At 44.8% G+C, this 17,553-nt stretch overlaps 2 protein-coding genes across 7 annotated transcripts; one reads left to right on the top strand and one right to left on the bottom strand.

Moving 5' to 3' along the window:
• Window positions 1-137: 137 nt before the first annotated feature.
• On the bottom strand, window positions 138-12,317 carry LOC139582681 (pre-mRNA-processing factor 39-like). Of its 3 annotated transcripts, XM_071412891.1 has the most exons (16): window positions 9,824-9,981; window positions 8,668-8,801; window positions 8,387-8,455; window positions 7,889-8,257; window positions 7,292-7,417; window positions 6,955-7,073; window positions 6,607-6,774; window positions 5,317-5,497; window positions 4,678-4,785; window positions 4,203-4,367; window positions 3,621-3,747; window positions 3,129-3,397; window positions 2,789-2,973; window positions 2,067-2,141; window positions 1,787-1,901; window positions 138-719 (listed from the first exon to the last, which is right to left on the bottom strand). In XM_071412891.1, the coding sequence occupies exons 1-16, from the start codon at window positions 9,834-9,836 to the stop codon at window positions 627-629; spliced, it is 2,316 nt and encodes a 771-aa protein (XP_071268992.1). In that variant the 5' UTR covers window positions 9,837-9,981; the 3' UTR covers window positions 138-626. The 3 variants fall into 3 exon arrangements, with proteins under 3 accessions (XP_071268992.1, XP_071268990.1, XP_071268989.1); XM_071412889.1 differs by lacking the exon at window positions 9,824-9,981 and adding an exon at window positions 12,178-12,317 and having other exon boundaries at window positions 7,889-8,455; XM_071412888.1 differs by having other exon boundaries at window positions 7,889-8,455.
• A 224-nt stretch (window positions 12,318-12,541) lies between these two features.
• Window positions 12,542-14,432, top strand: LOC139582682 (ADP-ribosylation factor 6-like). Of its 4 annotated transcripts, none has more exons than XM_071412895.1 (3): window positions 12,542-12,679; window positions 12,831-12,937; window positions 13,627-14,432. In XM_071412895.1, the coding sequence occupies exon 3, from the start codon at window positions 13,655-13,657 to the stop codon at window positions 14,180-14,182; it is 528 nt and encodes a 175-aa protein (XP_071268996.1). In that variant the 5' UTR covers window positions 12,542-12,679; window positions 12,831-12,937; window positions 13,627-13,654; the 3' UTR covers window positions 14,183-14,432. The 4 variants fall into 4 exon arrangements, with proteins under 4 accessions (XP_071268996.1, XP_071268994.1, XP_071268995.1 ...); XM_071412893.1 differs by having other exon boundaries at window positions 12,545-12,679; window positions 12,852-13,143; XM_071412894.1 differs by having other exon boundaries at window positions 12,545-12,679; window positions 12,852-12,937.
• The last annotated feature ends 3,121 nt before the right edge of the window (window positions 14,433-17,553 follow it).

Consider the following 17,553-nt stretch of genomic DNA (forward strand, 5'->3'; position numbering starts at 1 on the left):
GCTGCATGAGTATCTACATGATTGGTTACATATGAATACTCTTCAATATGTTCCCGTTTGGTTTAATTTCGCCGCAATGGCGGTGACGTTAATATCGTACAAATACGGATTAATTCAGGGAATAACAAAACACGAAGTAGGATATTCATCTCTTTATTATGAAATAAACAAACATTTTCATTCATTTCTGTTTTTGTCCCAGGAAACAAAAACCTTCATCTTAAAAAGCTCACAGTTTAGGAAAGCAGAGAAGAGGCTCAGGAAGGAGCATAGCTGGTACCACTACCTCCATACAAATATATAATCTGTATCAAACATAACTAGATTCCCCCCACTGAGATATCGAAGAGGAACCAAATTATGCAGTCAATCAAAAATTTGAAAACATCATTGCTTCTTTTCAACTGAGAAAATAAAATTAATATGAAGTCCGCATCAACACATGCGCAAGCAAAACAAAAAGCAGCCGGCCAATGAATGAATGACAATGGTGATGACAGTAACTGTGCCAATCTAATGGCCAATGGTAACAAATGACATCACACAGGAGGCGGGGCTAGCTGAAATGAGCAATTGGGCTGGGTAGAAAGATGCTTCCTCTCATCTCTCTTTCTGTCTGCAAGACCTTATGTAGGTGGAGGGGGGTAGTACTGGTTATACTGCTGGGAATACTGGTTGTACTGTCCCCAGGAGTTCTGTCCCCAGTTGTTGTACTGTTGCTGTAGAAGGAAAGCAAAGAAAGACAGGGTTAGTTGGCATTCCTTCAAATACTTAGAAACATTTCATTCCAGCGTTAGGGTCAATAGATGAAGAGAATAGAGTGCAACACTATCATATTCCCAATTTTTACTCATCGAGAAGCCATTTTGCCTCAAGTCTTGTGTCAGAGACAGTATGACATGTCACCTATGCATAGTATGGTGAAAATACTCAGAGGCCCGTTAATTAGATACACCCATCTAGTACCAGGTCAGCCCCCCCCCCCCCTCCAGAACAGCCTGAATTCTACAAGGTGTGGCGTTCAAACGTTGCTCAATTGGTATCAAGGGACCAAACATGTGCCGGGAAAACATTCCCCACACTGTTACACCAACAGCCTATACTGTTGACACCAGGCAGGATGGAGCCATGTCCTCCTTCTGCTTAAGCCAAATCCTGACTCTGCCATTAAACTGACACAACAGGAACCGGGATTCATCGGACGAGGCAACGTTTTTCCATTCCTCAAATGTCCTTGTTTTTAGCTGATAGGGGTGGAACCCGGTGTGGACGTCTGCTTGCTGCAATAGCCCATCCGTGACGAGTTGTGCGTTCCGAGATGCCGTTCTGCACACCACTGTTGTACTGCTCAGTTATTTGCCTGTTTGTGGCCTGCCTGCTAGCCTGCACGAGTCATGCCATTCTCCTTCGACCTCGCTCATCAACAAGCTGTTTTCTCCCACAGGACTGCTGCTGACTGGAAGGTTTTCACAGGAAACCCTAGACACGCGCGTGTGAAAAGCCCAGCCCTTTTCGGATTTACTGGAACAGGTGTGCTTGGCACTGACAATCATACCACGCTCAGTCGCATAGGTCACTCATTTGCCCATTTAAATCGAACAGTAACAATGCCTTGATGCCCGTCTACCTGCTTTATATAGCAAGCCACGTCCACATGACTGTCTGCCGGAATGAACCATTTTCATGAACGGGGTGGTGTACCTAATAAACTGGGTATATCGCTCACTGCAACATAAATTGGGTGTAAAACAGTAGGTTTGACTCTGCTCTTTATCATAGGACTCACCTGGTACCAGTTGTAGTTGTAGGCAGAGTTGTTACCCTGCACATCTCCCTGCATCATGTGCCCTGAGCCTGAGTGCTCGTCTGTACGCTGTCTCTTCGACTCGGTTTCCTGTGAGCTGCAGGGACACAAAGGAACAGGTTCAGGTCAATCAAGAGCACCCAAATAACCAATTCAAGCATGGTGATTCACAACCTCCTATGAAGTATCTTATCAATCAGATTATTTTGTACTCAATGACGCCAATGTTAAGCTGAGGGAAGTAAACAAACTGAAATCTTACCCATTCTCTGCTTTCCTCTTTGCCGACTCATTTTCTTTCAGAAGCTTCTGGTGTTCATCGTACGCAGCCACTAACCTGTGAGGGTTAAAAAATAATACATGGTTGAGATTTTAAAAACTCACTATGCAGAAATGGCTCCGCCATTTCCTGGTGGCAAAAATTCTAGTTCGCCTAATTTCAGTTTGTGACAAAACAAGTATAGTGTAGACTAGGGGTGTCAAACTCATTCCATGGAGGGTCTAGTGTCTGCTGGTTTTTGTTTTTTCTCTTTCAATTAAGACCTAGACAACCAGGTGAAGGGAGTTCCTTACTAATTAGTGACCTTAATTCATCAATTAAGTACAAGGGAGGAGCGAAAACCCGCATGCCATCCGTGGAATGAGTTTGACGCGTGGTGTAAAGAATCATTGCACTATCCAAAACCGCTGTGAAATATCTTTTCCATAACCAAAAATAAAATGTTCAGCTGGTGTACTAAACCGAAAGTAACAAAACACAAAAACTAAACTTAACGGGAAGCATAGCAAGTGCAACAGATCTACCGCTTCTTAGACTTGCTTTCAATGAGAATGACAGATCAATGTGAATTTGGTCGGGTCACCTGAAAAGTACATATTGTAGCTCCAAGTGGAAAGGGCACAGTCATTCACAGACGAATTTGAACACTGGTCATGAAACATTCATTCATTGTATTTGTAAGTAGGTACTGCATGTGAACTGACTTGTTGATGTCGCTGCCAAAGTCCTGGAGGAACTCGACCTTGCGCTGAGAGAAGGTGAGACGGGAGTCGAGAGGCAGCGGGCTGCTCAGGGCACGGTCGAAGCAGGCCAAGATGTCCACTTCGTTCTGCTGCACGTCCCCACTGTACTCCAGTTCCAGCAGGTTCAGATACAGTTTAGCACTCGCCTTGGGAGAGGCGCAAACACAAAGCAGATTAATGATGAACTCAAATGGTTTCTCCAAATCAAACTCCCTCCGGCACCATGCGTCTCAATAACACATCTCAATATCAAGATCCTGTACCAAGTGACTCCATTACTCATCTAGTTTTGTGCTCTTACCTGGTCCTTGTCTATGGCGTCCAGCAGCACCTTGCGGGCCTTGGCGAGGCTTCTCTGCACCTTCAGCAGCTGCCGGGCCAGCTTCACGGCGTAGAACGACGTCTCGCTGGTGTTCTTCCCCGACGCAATCGCCTCCCTCAGCAGGGCCTCCGCCTCCTCCAGGTTGCCGTGGCGCCGCTCCAGGCTGACCCGCCGCAGACGCACCATAGCTAGGGCTGGTACCGCAGCCTCCAGAGCCTTCAGGATGCGGCGCGCCTCCGCTATGTTCCCTGCAAGGAAACAAATGACAGAAACTCAGTTCCACTTCTGGGTTGAATGTTTCTAACTAGTTTTTGTAGACAGAGTCTACCAGTCCTTTTGAACATGTATTACGTGATTGGCTCAGCCTCATTTGAATGTACCTGTTTGTAAATCACTTCGGACAAGAGCATCTGCTTAAGGTCTATTGACATGTGAATGTGATGTCAAGAGGGATCTAGAAACACCACTCACCCTGTTGCTCCTCGAACGCAGCCCACAGCAGGTGAATGTTGGGCTTCTTGGTCAAGTGGATGGTACACGCCTTCTTGTACACATGTCTCACTCCATCAATGCTGTAGCCTTCTATATATTTTGCATACTTCAGAGACGCAAGAGAGGAGGGTTGGAGGAATAGGGGGACGGGGTGGATGGAAAGAAGGTGGAGAGAAGGCGAGGGGATGGGGACGACAACATTTTAAACATCCATTTCCAGTTTACTCAACCAGTGAATTTCTTCATTGACAAGATCGTGTTTTTAGAAATGTTCTTTGTAAACCCATCAGCACCTTCATGGAACCAATAAGATAAGTTTCTGTAAGGTAGTGGGAGACGGAGAAGATGCAACGTAGTAGTTGGCAAATGCTGGAGTCAAATCTTGTATGGCAAAGCTGGCCATCCCCTAATACAACAGATACAGTGAGTCACAGATCAACGATACACGCAAAGAAGAGATGTGCAGGACGATTTACTGTTGTCAGGAAGTGAAATCGTTGATAAGGGAAGTGCGGGGGGGTTCATTATTTTTGAGGTGTCAAAGGTTAAGGGTTGGGTTACCTTTGTCCAGAAGTCTTCGTAAAGAGCACAGGCGATGAGGCAGCGTTCGAACAGAACGACCACACGTTCGGGAGTGCCGTTTTCGATCTCATAGTCCAGGTACTCCTTCCAATTGCTGAGCTGGGTTTTCTCCAGGGCTTTGACATGGAAGTAGGGGCGTTTTATCTACAGGGGGATAGGAGAAACAGAGCATTCAAAATGGTGCAAGGACAAAAATAACCACTTCGGAGAATTAGGGATAGTTAACCTAATAAAACCAACAGTTGTCCGATATTTTTATACATCCTATTCCATCTATTTGTAGACATCTGCAGGCCTCAATCACAAATGAATGGGAAAGAGTGGCACCATCCCATTCAATCTCAACCCAGCTTGACAAAGCCCACTTTAGAGGTATGTGAACTATTCCTTTTAGCAATATGAAATATAATTGGATGAAATTCTGATCATTAAAAAGACAGGTGTCAGTACTCACCCCTTCCTCGAAGGCCCAGCGTTTGCTGACCTCCTGCTCGTTTTGGTTGAACACCTCCTGGCGCGACTCGATCACCTTGTGTCGCATGTTCTCAATCTCCGTCACCCTCTACACAGAACACAAGACACTCAATGTTAACCTCCTCACTTCACTTTAAAACAATCTCGTAACAATCTCATTCTCCACTGATGTGCAAACTGCATGTCCAGCTGCCAAGATTATTTACATCACCATGAGGCCGAGAGAGCCAGAGACTAGCAGGGGCCCTGCCTGTCGAAGGCGAGGGGGCCGACCCAGGGACCGAGGCCCGACCCGGGGCAGGGTATGTACCGTATGCACCCTGCCTGTAGGCCAGCCCTGGTGCTGGGGACTGGAAAGGACGAGGGGTCACTCGACTTGGCCAGCCGGCCCACGATCCATCCATTCCTGACCCACTTTAAGTCGAGTCCCTGACTGGATGATGCCAACTTGAATCCCCCACGTACTCATTGGCTTGGCTGCTGACGGAAAGACACCTCTTCAAACCTGCACAGATTTGTGTTTCTCTCCAAGGATGATGAGGCGAGGGCCTCTTTCCTAACTCTCTGGCATGTTGTGGCATATCAACCCCTCCTCGAGGGTGAGGAGGTGGAGTCGTACCTTTGCAGGATCTGGGAGATCTTCGGTGCCTGGCGGGAGCTCCTCGGCAGGTGTTGCTTCCTCTCCTTCCCCATTGGTTGCAGCTGCTACGTTGGCTTTGGCTAGCTCCACCCTCAGTTGGACAAACTCCTCCTCTGACAGGAAGTGTTTGGGGTTGTTGTTCTGCACATGCTCTTTGAACCTGCAAAGAGACATTCAATTCATCACTAGGACAACCAAAACTACTACCAGAAGTCAAAATCAAATCAAATTGTATTTGTCACATGCTTCGTAAACAGGAGTAGACTGACAGTGAAAGGTTTACTTATGGGCTCTTACCAACAATGTAGATAGAAAAATATTTAAATTAACAAGGAATAAATACACAATGAGTAATGATAACTTGGTTATATACACACAGGGTACCAGTAGAGTCAATGTGCAGGGGTAGGAGGTAATTGAAGTAGATATATACATATAGGTAGAGGTAAAGTGACTAGGCAACAGGATACATAATAAACAGTAAAAGCAGCATATGTGATGAGTCGAAAAAGTTAGTGCATAAAGGGTCAATGCAGATAATCCGGGTAGGTATTTGGATAACTATTTGGCATTCTTATGGCTTGGGGGTAGAAGCGGTTCAGAATTCTGCCATGCGGTAACGGAGAGAACAGTCTATGACCTGGGTTGCTGGGGGCAGAATTTTTTTACGGCCTTCCTCTGACACCGCCTGGTATAGAGGTCCTGGATGGCAGGGAACTTGATTTATCTTAGCTACCCACTACCCGAAATGTTGACCATAACAGAAATAGAATGAATAGATCGGACGTCCCCATTCAAGTCAATGATAGCATAATGGGTGGACGGGCAGCCATTTTGAGTGTACCCATGCCAGAAAGTAAAAGCAGGTACACCCTTCAATCTAAGTCAGTACTTTCTGGGATCCTTGGGACCTCCCTAACCATAACATTTTTAAAATGTCAACTTCAATGGGGGTCCCAAGGATGCAGAGTTTGCATAGACCCATCAATCTGTGCTGTGCCTGGTTGAGTCAACTCAACTGACGTTAAAACAAATACATTCCATGAGCCAGATCAGTTAACATCATTATACATTTCCATGACAATCCAGCATCAGTAGAGAGCATCCCAAATGACCATGGAAATTATTGCATCATAATATCAGGCAGCCATGAGTTTACAAATTGAATTGCCAGGGTTAGTGTCTCCAAGCACCTTGTATTAATTCTATAACCATAACCCTCATGGATGATTTATCAAAACCCATTGTGAATGAGCTGACCCCCCGTACCTCTGGAGGTGCTGTGAGTAGAGCTGGGTGGGGATGCCCAGGATTCGGTCGTAGATGGCCGTGACGTTAGCCAGTTTCTCCTGCTCCGTCTCCCAGTTGATGTAGGCCTCCCACAGACGGTCAGAGCGGAAGTCTGTCCCTGCTGCCAACACAGCATGCTCATACGCACTGTGGGAAAGAACATAGGGCATTGTTAATCATGTAGTCTATGGCCTGAAAAGATCAGTAAGACATGTCGTTTTGATTGTTGAAGTGTCACCATGCACAAAGCTTTTACAGGAGTGTGTGTGTGTTGAGGTGAGAGATTTGGTCTTTCACTTTTCAGTGACGACAAGGATCTTTACTCACGCTCTAATGCGTCCTGGTGTCTCTGGGTCTTCATGGTCAGCGTTGTCCTTGATGAAGGACATGTAGTGAAGCCACAGATCCACACTGAGGGGGATGGCCTGCACACCTCGCCGGTACACCTGGGGACAGGAGACAAAAGGCCATTGGTGAATGAGAGACTGAAAAGCCAATAACTGCCACAGCGAGGACCCAAAAAGTAGAGAGAACAAAGCAGACAGAACAAACTAACCCTGGCAAGTCCTTTCAGATCAACACAAAGGATAGGTGGAGACGTCCATTTACACTATTGACTACATCAGCCCATCTGCAGCGAAAGACAAGCTCATTTCACACTTACCTCCTCTGCCACCTGCACATTGCCATGCTTCTTCTCAGTGTCAGCAAACTTCTTCCAGTAGCCGTAGCAGTAGGGGTAGTGCAGGAAAAATGTATCAAACGCCTTCCTCACAACACCGAGATGATTCTGAAGAAAAAATATAAATTATAACTTGCTTCCTGCCAGACAATTTTCATCAATGTGACTTTAACCAAATCAAGCCACATATTCATCTAACCACAAGCTCTCCAATGCTGTTCCGGGAGAGTTACTCTCCTGTTGCATCCGTGCTATCTGCGATCCGTAGGACGTCCCTACCACATTGAAGTTGAAAGGGTTAGGGTTTAGGGTAGGAACATCCCAAGGAGTCCTTGATAGCAATGACTACACCAGCTGATTTTTTAGAATCGGGTGTGGTGGATTAGGGTTAGAGAAGGGAAAAAAACAGTGGCTCTCCAGGAACAGGGTCGGAGCCCTGATCTAACCCTTTAATCAATCAGGTTTAGTCGCATTGAGATTTTAAAACGTAGTTTTCAATACAGAAGACTATGAGACCAGATTACACCTATTCACAATACAAGGGTCCACATAAAAATTAAAGGACTTCTCCACGCTCACCTCTTGCTCCACATACTGCAGCAGGTAGACCCAACCATTGAAGTCTTCAGGGTTCTCCTCACACCCTTTAACCAGCTTCTCGTACTCAGCGGGGATGAGGGGCTCTGTGGGGACAGCTGGGTCCTCAGCTGGTACCTCAACAGGTTCCCCCTGCTCGGTCATCTCTTTGGATTCTTCCAGCTCCATGTTAGCTGGACTTCCATCTTCTGCAATCATTGGTGGCTGGGCTTGGGCTGGATCTTGTTGCTGTTCTACAGCCTCTGACATCTTCTCACCCTGCATCAGAGACTCTGTGGCATCCGCTTGGTTGTTCTGTCCATCTTTGCTTTCTTCTTCTGACGACGCTTCCATTGGGTTCTGTTGTTCTACCTGGGGAGAACAAAACTGATCATCTGAATCCTCCTCTTGGAAGAGCTTGGCACTCGCTAGCTGGAAGTGCTGCACTGCTTGTTCAACTGATCCCAGATCAGACTGCTGGTCCTGGTGCTGCTTGATTACCTCCGGTGATGACTGATCTGACTCTGAGTCAGTGTCGTGGATAACTGTGGTGAGGTTGTCAGGGGGAACCTGGTAGGAAGAAAAGTAGGCAAAGGGCACTGCTTGAAACGACAACATAATTTAAAGTTGAAAGCATTGTGGTTTACTCGGACTGCAAGCAAAAAAACATGACATTGGCTATGTGGTGTTTAGAGTAATGATGACAGGGCATTGTCTTTGTGATTACGCTCAGAGGCATTTCTCGATTTCCCAGAGCAAACCTGTCTATTTTCACCACTGACCTGGTCCATGGTCCATTCAACAGGGTGCATGAGGACAGGCATGTATGGGAGGAAGCCATCTCCGTTGCCCTCCATGGCTGGGGAGTCCCCACTCTCAGAGCTGTCTGTGTCCAACATCCCCATCATGGGCTCATCTGAGAGATGCAGGTTTGGAAAGGGACACAGGTTGCACATCAATCAACAACACAACATCAAAAGGGGTTGAGGGTAATTATTAGCTTTGGCTTACAGTAAAGTGTTTTAGAATCAGGAGTGGATCTAGACAATATTGACATAACTGAGTTATTGTGGGTTTTTTGGGCATATCTACTAGTGCACGAAAAAAATCCTTATCAACCAGGGTTTGACATTCAATAAAATCTGTATGGCTGATCCAAATGTGCCCACATATCCAGATATGGCTAGATAGGTAACGTTAAGCTAAATGTATTTATCATACGTGCTCCAGATATTAACCTAAACCAGCCAAGTCAAACTCAACAGGGATTATTCAAATAACTGTGAGCCAAATAATCCTTACTCTGACCGCATCTGTTGACTTGTTAAGAGACGCACTGAGCAGTGAGTTGTATAGCATGCTAGCTAGCTGACTACAGGTGAGCATGCTGGTGATAGTAGCACGTTATGTATCTAGTTAAACAACATTTAATCCGGTCAATCAACTAGTTAGCTAGTTATTTCAGTAGCTATCTAGTTAGACAATTTTTTTGATAGTTAGCTAGAGCTTTTGGTCATCATTCAAGAACGGCACACAATTGTAAAATTGGTTTAGCAACCTACTGCAGTCAGTATTTAACTAGCTAGCTAAATCATTGGTCAGTATACACTCAATGACGTTAGCTAGCTAGCGTAGTTAGATGTTTGAATTACCAAACTAGCTACCCACTCTGTAGGTATCCTCTAAAATAAAACGTTAGTAACGTTACTGCGTGTTGTGATAAAGATTGTAACTAGGAAAAGGCGACCCGTTCCATTCTAATCCCAAATAACGTTAATTGTCTTAAAGTTAGGGCTTCAACCTTGCGTCGGTTTGGGCCTAGTTAGCTAGCTAGCCAGACCGCACACGTCCACCATCTTCACGTCGTTACAGCAACCGAACTGGTAAATTCGCGAAATGAAATACAACATTTGCGCAAAGAGGTTTGCGACAACTTACCAGTATCTTCCATGGAAATTAGATGAGACAAATGTGTATTTCAGATACTTCAAACTATTCTAACCAACAACATGTAGCCGCGTTTCTACTCTCATTCTCCAGCGACAACTTCGAAGAAGGGCACAGAACACGCACATGCGTACTGTAGTGTCATGGGGGCGGTTCCACTACAACGTAACCAAGAATGGTATAAACTGGGTTCGAGCCCTGAATGCCGATTGGCTGAAAGCTGTGGTATATTTAAGCAATAAGGCCCGAGGAAGTGTGGTATATGGACAATATACCACTTCTAAGGGTTGTTCTTCAGCGCAACGCAACACGGAGTGTCTGGACACAGCCCTTAGTCTTGGTATATTGGCCACATACCACAAACCCAAGGTGCCTTATTGCTTAAATATACCATGGCTTACCAACGTAATATATTGGTTACCGACATAATTCGAGCAGTAAAAATACATGTTTTGTTATACCCATGGTATACAGTCTGATATACCACAGCTGTCAGCCAATCAGCATTCAGGGCTCGAACCACCAGTTTATAACAGACTGTATACCATAGGTATGACAAAACATGTATTTTTACTGCTCTATTTATGTTGGTAACCAGTTTATAATAGCAATAAGGCACCTCGGGGGTTTGTGGTATATGGCCAATATACCTTTGCTAAAGGCTGTGTCCAGGAACTCCGCATTGCATAGTGTCGTGCATAAGAACAGCCCTTAGCCGTGGTATATTGGCCATATACCACACCCCCTCTGGCATTATTTCTTAAATATATCCAGCTACTTGTGTCTGTCTGTAATGAATCCAACAACTGTAGCCAGTAGAGGCTGCAGTCACTAATTTATGCAAAAGGTAAGTTACCATTGCCATTCAGAATAAGAGGATAGGAGAATAACATTCCTGTAAATAGTTGACACTATTTTACATCATCATTTAACATTGAATTTAACATTGAAGTGTAGAATAATGTAAATGTAGGCAACATATAAATCCATCAATAGCCTATGTATGATTGAAAGCATTCTGTCTGGCTGCATCACCACCTGGTATGGCAGCTGCACCGCCCTCATTACAGTGATGCTGTAATATGTTTTTACAGTAAGAAAAATAGTTCTAAAGAAAAATGACAGCATTAAGCTGGCAACTCTGGTGCCACTATAATGTGGTACATTTACAGTGAAAAGTTTTACTGTGTATACTGTATTTTTCACATAGCTCATTCCAATATATTGCATTTTTGTTACACTGTTTATACACACTGCATATTTAAATACTGGATTCTTGACAAAGCTCACTGTAATATATCTGCTGCTGTACATAGCATTCTTGGAATATATTTTTGGTGTATGTATGCAAGGATATTGTTTGTGGACTTTAGCTGTAGAGAGGGTCATCGGCTGCCATCTTCTCTCCATCGAGGTCCTGCACGACTCCAGGACAAGGAAGCGTGCAGGAAAGATCACTGCCGGCCCATCCCACACCAGTCACCCCCTCCTCCAAAAATTCCCCTCTGGCAGGCGGTTCAGGTCACTCATGACCAAAACCTCCCGCCACCTGAAAAGTTTCTTCCCCCGGGCTATACTGCAATTGCACTCTGTTAATCTCTCTGCATTTAGATATATTCATACCACAGGAGGTTGGTGGCACTTTAATTGGGGAGGATGGGCTCATGGTAATGGCCATCCTCCCCTCAGCAGCCTCCACTGATTCATACTGATACTGTAAATTTGTACATCCACTGTATATCAACTGTATACCCACTGTGTATTTGTATATCTGCTAATTCTTATAGCTCTATGCTCACTCTAGCTAGTTGTTTATAATGTATGTAAACTTTGTTTAAACTCCGCTGTCTGTATTCTGTCTCTTAGTCTATCACTAGCAGCACCATATCACTAAGTACAATTCTGAGTATGTGTGTGTAAATGTACTTGGTGAATAAAATGGATTCTGATTCTGATCATGATTTCAAAAAAATTCTAAAGGCTTTATGAACCAAATACTAAATGTATCTCATATCCACAAGTTGTCTGTTTGTACTGTAATGTTAAGAAAATTCTAATTCACATGAGGTTGGTGAGGGGAGGATGGCTAATAATGGCTGTAATGGAGTGAACGGAATGGTTTTAAATACATTGAACCATGCGTTTAATGTGCTTGATACCATTCCATTTATTCCATTCCTGCCATTACTAGGAGCCCGCCCTCCCCAATTAAGGTGCCACCAGCCGCCCGTGATATATGGCATAATATTGTGTTTATTGTTGCCTTATTATTGATGCCGTTGCTGTTGCAAAAGGAAGGGCTCAAATACAGCATTTAAAAATAAGTTTACAGATGGAAAAATTACCTGCATTCTTTCAATCTGGGCATTGCAAATTCTCACGTTACATCCAATGAACAATCACGACGTCATATAATGAGCAGACGATGAAAATGACGTTAGCAATAGGGAGATCCGTTTCTCGATGTGTAAAACAGAGAATCACAAGAAAAATGTAAAACGTGTTGTTTTCTATCATTACACACGAGATATTCCTAAATAATACCAAAGAAACTACAGCATTTTTTATTTAGTTTCGAGACAGACAAAACGCGGAGCGACACAGAGCTCAAATGGCGTCCATTTCAACTATCATATGATCGGTTTGCTGCTGAGTCTCCGTGTGCGCATGCCAAATGGCGTAGTGCATCTGTGCATGAGCAATCGAGAGGAAGTGGCGGGTGATCTGGGTCCGCACCTTTTCCGGTAACACAGCACTGCCAACGCTGTGACTGAACGACTGTAGAGAGGTAGAGAGGCAAGAGCGGGGATAACCAACCTGGGGACCGGGGGGTTGCCGCAGTTGCAGGTACCTATCACATTTTCCAACTTGGCTCTTTTTGTGTAAACTGTTGATTTATATTACGCGCTATTTTCAGCCTAGAATAATGCGCTTTAGACAGAACGGTAGCCGATTAAAGTTGTGCTCTGTCTGTCTGACACCCCTCCCTTTTCTGAAGCGCTCCGCTCCTGTGTTACAGGGAGAGAGGAAGAGCTGAAAGTCGGAGGAATCAATGACCTTTTGAGCATTCTAGACCTGGATGTCCCGGCGAAGATACGACCGGGGGTGATCTTATCTGTCTCTGTTACAATGAACTACTGAATAGAATCGTTCTTTTGATTCCGCTGATTGGAATAAGGGCAAGTGGACAGCCGGCAGACAAGGAGGAAGTCGGATTTACCACGGGCTTTTGAGAGGGCCTAATTTCATAAACGCAACTATTAGGCTATATATTTTTTTGTATTTCTCTCTACATTATTAAAAACACAAAGGTAGGCCTACGCACCGGGAACTGAAATTGGGATTTAAAGATGACGGTGCACTAATCGTTATAATCAAAGAGACAGTGTTTGAATCGGAGTGTTGTGGATTATGAAAATATTTCCCCACCCTCTCCCGTGCACTGAGACGCCCAATTTTCGAGCACTTCAATTTCCCTTTGAATCCTCTCGAATAGGCTAGCACCCAGCTATTTTTGACAGCTGTTAGTGTAACAGGATATTTGTATCTTTCAGTGGATAATTTTCCATTGATTGACCGTCGTTCTAGACACAAGTGAAACGTTATCTGGAACTAACTTTTGTAACTGCTACCTTAATTTGTACTTGTCAATCCACCACTGATAGACTGTCACGTGGATTTATGCTGTCAGGCAACCTACTACAGCATTAGAAACAAAAATCTGTTTTATTTTTAAGAACCATTTCTGCTCTCTTGAAATCATAGGGAAGTAATTTACTTTTTTCCCCCCCAAGGAAGTAATATTTATGCACAGCCTACAAGATGGGGAAAATGCTCTCGAAGATCTTTGGCAACAAGGAGATGAGGATATTGATGCTTGGACTTGATGCTGCTGGCAAGACCACCATCCTCTACAAACTGAAGCTGGGCCAGTCTGTCACCACCATCCCAACAGTCGGCTTCAACGTCGAGACAGTCACCTACAAGAACGTGAAGTTCAACGTGTGGGACGTGGGGGGCCAGGACAAGATCCGGCCGCTGTGGAGGCACTACTACACTGGCACCCAGGGCCTCATCTTTGTGGTGGACTGCGCCGACAGGGACCGGATAGACGAGGCCCGCCAGGAGCTCCACCGGATCATCAACGACCGGGAGATGCGGGATGCCATCATCCTGATCTTTGCCAATAAGCAGGACCTGCCCGACGCCATGAAGCCCCACGAGATCCAGGAGAAGCTGGGCCTGACCCGGATCAGAGATAGGAATTGGTACGTTCAGCCCTCATGTGCTTCCACCGGTGATGGACTATACGAGGGTCTTACCTGGCTCACCTCAAATTACAAATCTTAATGTTCATCACTTCTATGCTCAGCCTGGACTGTTTAGTTGCAATAACAAGCAAAAAAGCAAAAGAGAAGAAGTGAAATGAACAACAGATGGAAAAAAAATGACAACCTGAGGCAATGAATGAATAACATGACTTCTCAGATGAGTAGGCCTCTATAAAAGAGAAGTTTGATTATAATCCTCCATTTTTTTCTTTTGATAATGGTGAATGATGCCCCTATAACCCATGTTTTTTATAAACAAAATACATTTATTTTTGGCTGGCTTTTCTTTCATTTTTTCTGTTCACTTTGACTCTGTAGTATACTTCACTCAGTCTAATCACTCAATAATTCACAAAATATTATTTTCAGAAGCTCTGAAAGATGCAGATTACATTTTTCTTCTCTTGTATGATTTATTTCTGCGGTGGCAGGGTTCAGGGTTAGGGTGTGCTATTTTTTGTCCCTCAGTTATAGATACATTACAGACAGCCTTCTATTCAGTTTTCATACAGTATTCTCATGACCCAATTTCCACCCAAAGGATGGGAAAGGCCAATGCCCCTGTGTGGACGTTACCCGCTCATATCTGCGCCGGAAACCAAGGGGCAGATTCAGCATATCAGTTCTCATGGTTCCAAACTGCCACCATGGTTTTTAAAGAGTTAAGAATATGTATTACGGACATGTAAGGACCTCATGAAGAAGTACTGTTTTCACTTTTGATTGATTGTACAAAATGGTTGAGATGATTGAGGAAAATGTGTTAGTACTTAATTCCTTAAACAGTGGTTCCATCCCATGTCTGCTAGGGAGGTTTTCTGAGAAGACACTATGGACACTGCGACATGGATGGATATCATTGTATTTTTGTTTTGTTTCGGGTCAGAATCTGTTACCACTGATCTCTTTTTGCCTCTAATCTTCCAAAAGCTTCCATTTCCAGTTGAGTATTTGTAGTTCCGGCTGCCTTTTGGGAAGCCAGGAGTTACAGGTGCACCAACAGAAAGACAGACAGCGTGGTGGAAAGCACCCTGATAGCTAAGTCTTCACTAGGGGTGGGAATGACGACTCTATCCACAAGGGGGTGGGGGGACTACCCTATCCACAAGGGGGTGGGGGGACTACCCTATCCACAAGGGGGTGGGGGGACTACCCTATCCACAAGGGGGTGGGGGGACTACCCTATCCACAAGGGGGTGGGGGGACTACCCTATCCACAAGGGGGTGGGGGGACTACCCTATCCACAAGGGGGTGGGGCGACTACCCTATCCACAAGGGGGTGGGGAGACTACCCTATCCACAAGGGGGTGGGGCGACTACCCTATCCACAAGGGGGTGGGGCGACTACCCTATCCACAAGGGGGTGGGGCGACTACCCTATCCACAAGGGGGTGGGGCGACTACCCTATCCACAAGGGGGTGGGGCGACTACCCTATCCACAAGGGGGTGGGGAGACTACCCTATCCACAAGGGGGTGGGGCGACTACCCTATCCACAAGGGGGTGGGGCGACTACCCTATCCACAAGGGGGTGGGGGGAAACAATACTATAGGGCCCCTTGACTAAAAGTGCACACCGACTCTTTCTGACTGACTCTTGGGCCCAAGTAAGCAAGTGTTTACTTTTCAACCCAACACCACTTCCATGGTGCTCTGCTCTCCAGTAAATGGGGCCTCCTGCTCAGTTCGTTTAATCCATTCACATCAGTTGTACAGCTCTTCATGCAGTCAGACAAGACAACATGTTCTGTTCATAAGTTATAGATATGAAAATGCTTTGTTTTATTATTTTTGTTCCATTTGCTATGCTGATGAAATAATAAAAATATGTATCCAGATCAACATGGAAGTGGAGCTTTTTCAATATGGACCCTGCAACATTTCACATTATCAATGAGCTTGTACTTGCCTAAAGGATTTGAAATGTCACGAAAGAGGAAGTGAAATTTGGCCGTTTATAAGAGTTAGAAGGGGAAAAAAGTTGATGTGTGAACTGTGAAGTCAGTTTGGTGTGTTTCCGTTGTGCTCGTGAGTCACCGGCTGTGAATAAGTGATGATAAGATCTCTGGTTTCGGGGTAGTGATTGGCAGGTAGCTTAAGTCCAACTTTCCAGGCCTACCTCAAGACCTCTCTCTGTGTATTTCTTAGTCCATCATTAGAATACTGTAGTAGGAGTCTCTGGTGTATTCAACCCAAAGTGCTTTTTGGACATTTAGGGACGTGTAAGCAAATCATGCCCAAGCCGTAGTTCTCTTGTGAATTTGTAAGGGGTTCTGTTTTGGAACTCCGTTTCTTCATCCTTTGTCAAACTTGAAGTTTTAAGCAAAGTGAGTCCTAAAGTTGGTGTTGGTTTGAGAACATAGGAGACTGCTGGCAGATTGATATATTGAACCCCACCACTTAGGCGATTACCCTCAAATGGCCACAGTTGAAAGACATCGACTATGAAACTGACTGACACTTGTGTACATAGCGAGTAGATAATCTGATTGATGTGGGTCATTCAAACAAGGCTTTGTCCTCAAGAACAAACAACTCAGTGTGTTTGAGTATGTACGTTGACCTGTATAACTATATAGATCCACAGAATTAAAAAATACATAAGGCAAGGGGGGAAAAAGTCAGTCACATTTGATCATTCTCATAGTTGCTCAAAGTAAGTTACTGTATTGGTAAATCTGTTGGCAAGTGATGCAAGTAATGCATTTCACACCAATGAGAACTTGCTTGGCGACTGGGCTGGAGAGTGATGTCATCCTTCATGCTTGTGTGACCTGTATAGGGAATAGGGTGTCAGCCACACAAAAGGCCCCAACCAGCCTGGCTGGCAGCTCGCCCTGATCTAGTATCAGTTATTCTCATTCTTATTGTGTTGCTTTTTATTATTACTTTTTATTTTAGCCTACTTGGTAAATATTTTCTTCTTCTTGAACTGCACAGTTCGTTAAGGGCTTGTAAGCATTACATGGTAAAGTCTACACTTTTATTCGGCTCATGTGGAAAATAAAGTTTGATTTGATATGAGTTTACCTGCTCCTTAACCATTAGAGTGGGGGACTGCAAAACGGATCTTAGATCAGTGTCTATGGGCAAGTTAATCTTCTGACAGATGGAGAGGCAGGGTGAATTATTGGTGTGACATCAGCGACTGAAATCAGAAAATGCTAGAAGAAGACAGGGAAGTTATCAATTGCATATTCCTCATGTCGGCTCTCCTCGTCTCCATCTTAAAACCCATTGGACGAGAAAGCCAGAGGTCCCCCCTCTGACGACCTCCTCCAATGGGTTTTGAGAAGGAGGTGAGGAGTATGAAATTGCGATTCTCCCATGCACGTCAGTGTGATTGTTGTTTGGGGTGTGGCCCGGCCGTCCCCGAGTGCTAAGACAGC

Source organism: Salvelinus alpinus, chromosome 8 (assembly GCF_045679555.1).
Source record: "Salvelinus alpinus chromosome 8, SLU_Salpinus.1, whole genome shotgun sequence".
Classification (NCBI taxonomy): Eukaryota; Metazoa; Chordata; class Actinopteri; order Salmoniformes; family Salmonidae; genus Salvelinus; species Salvelinus alpinus.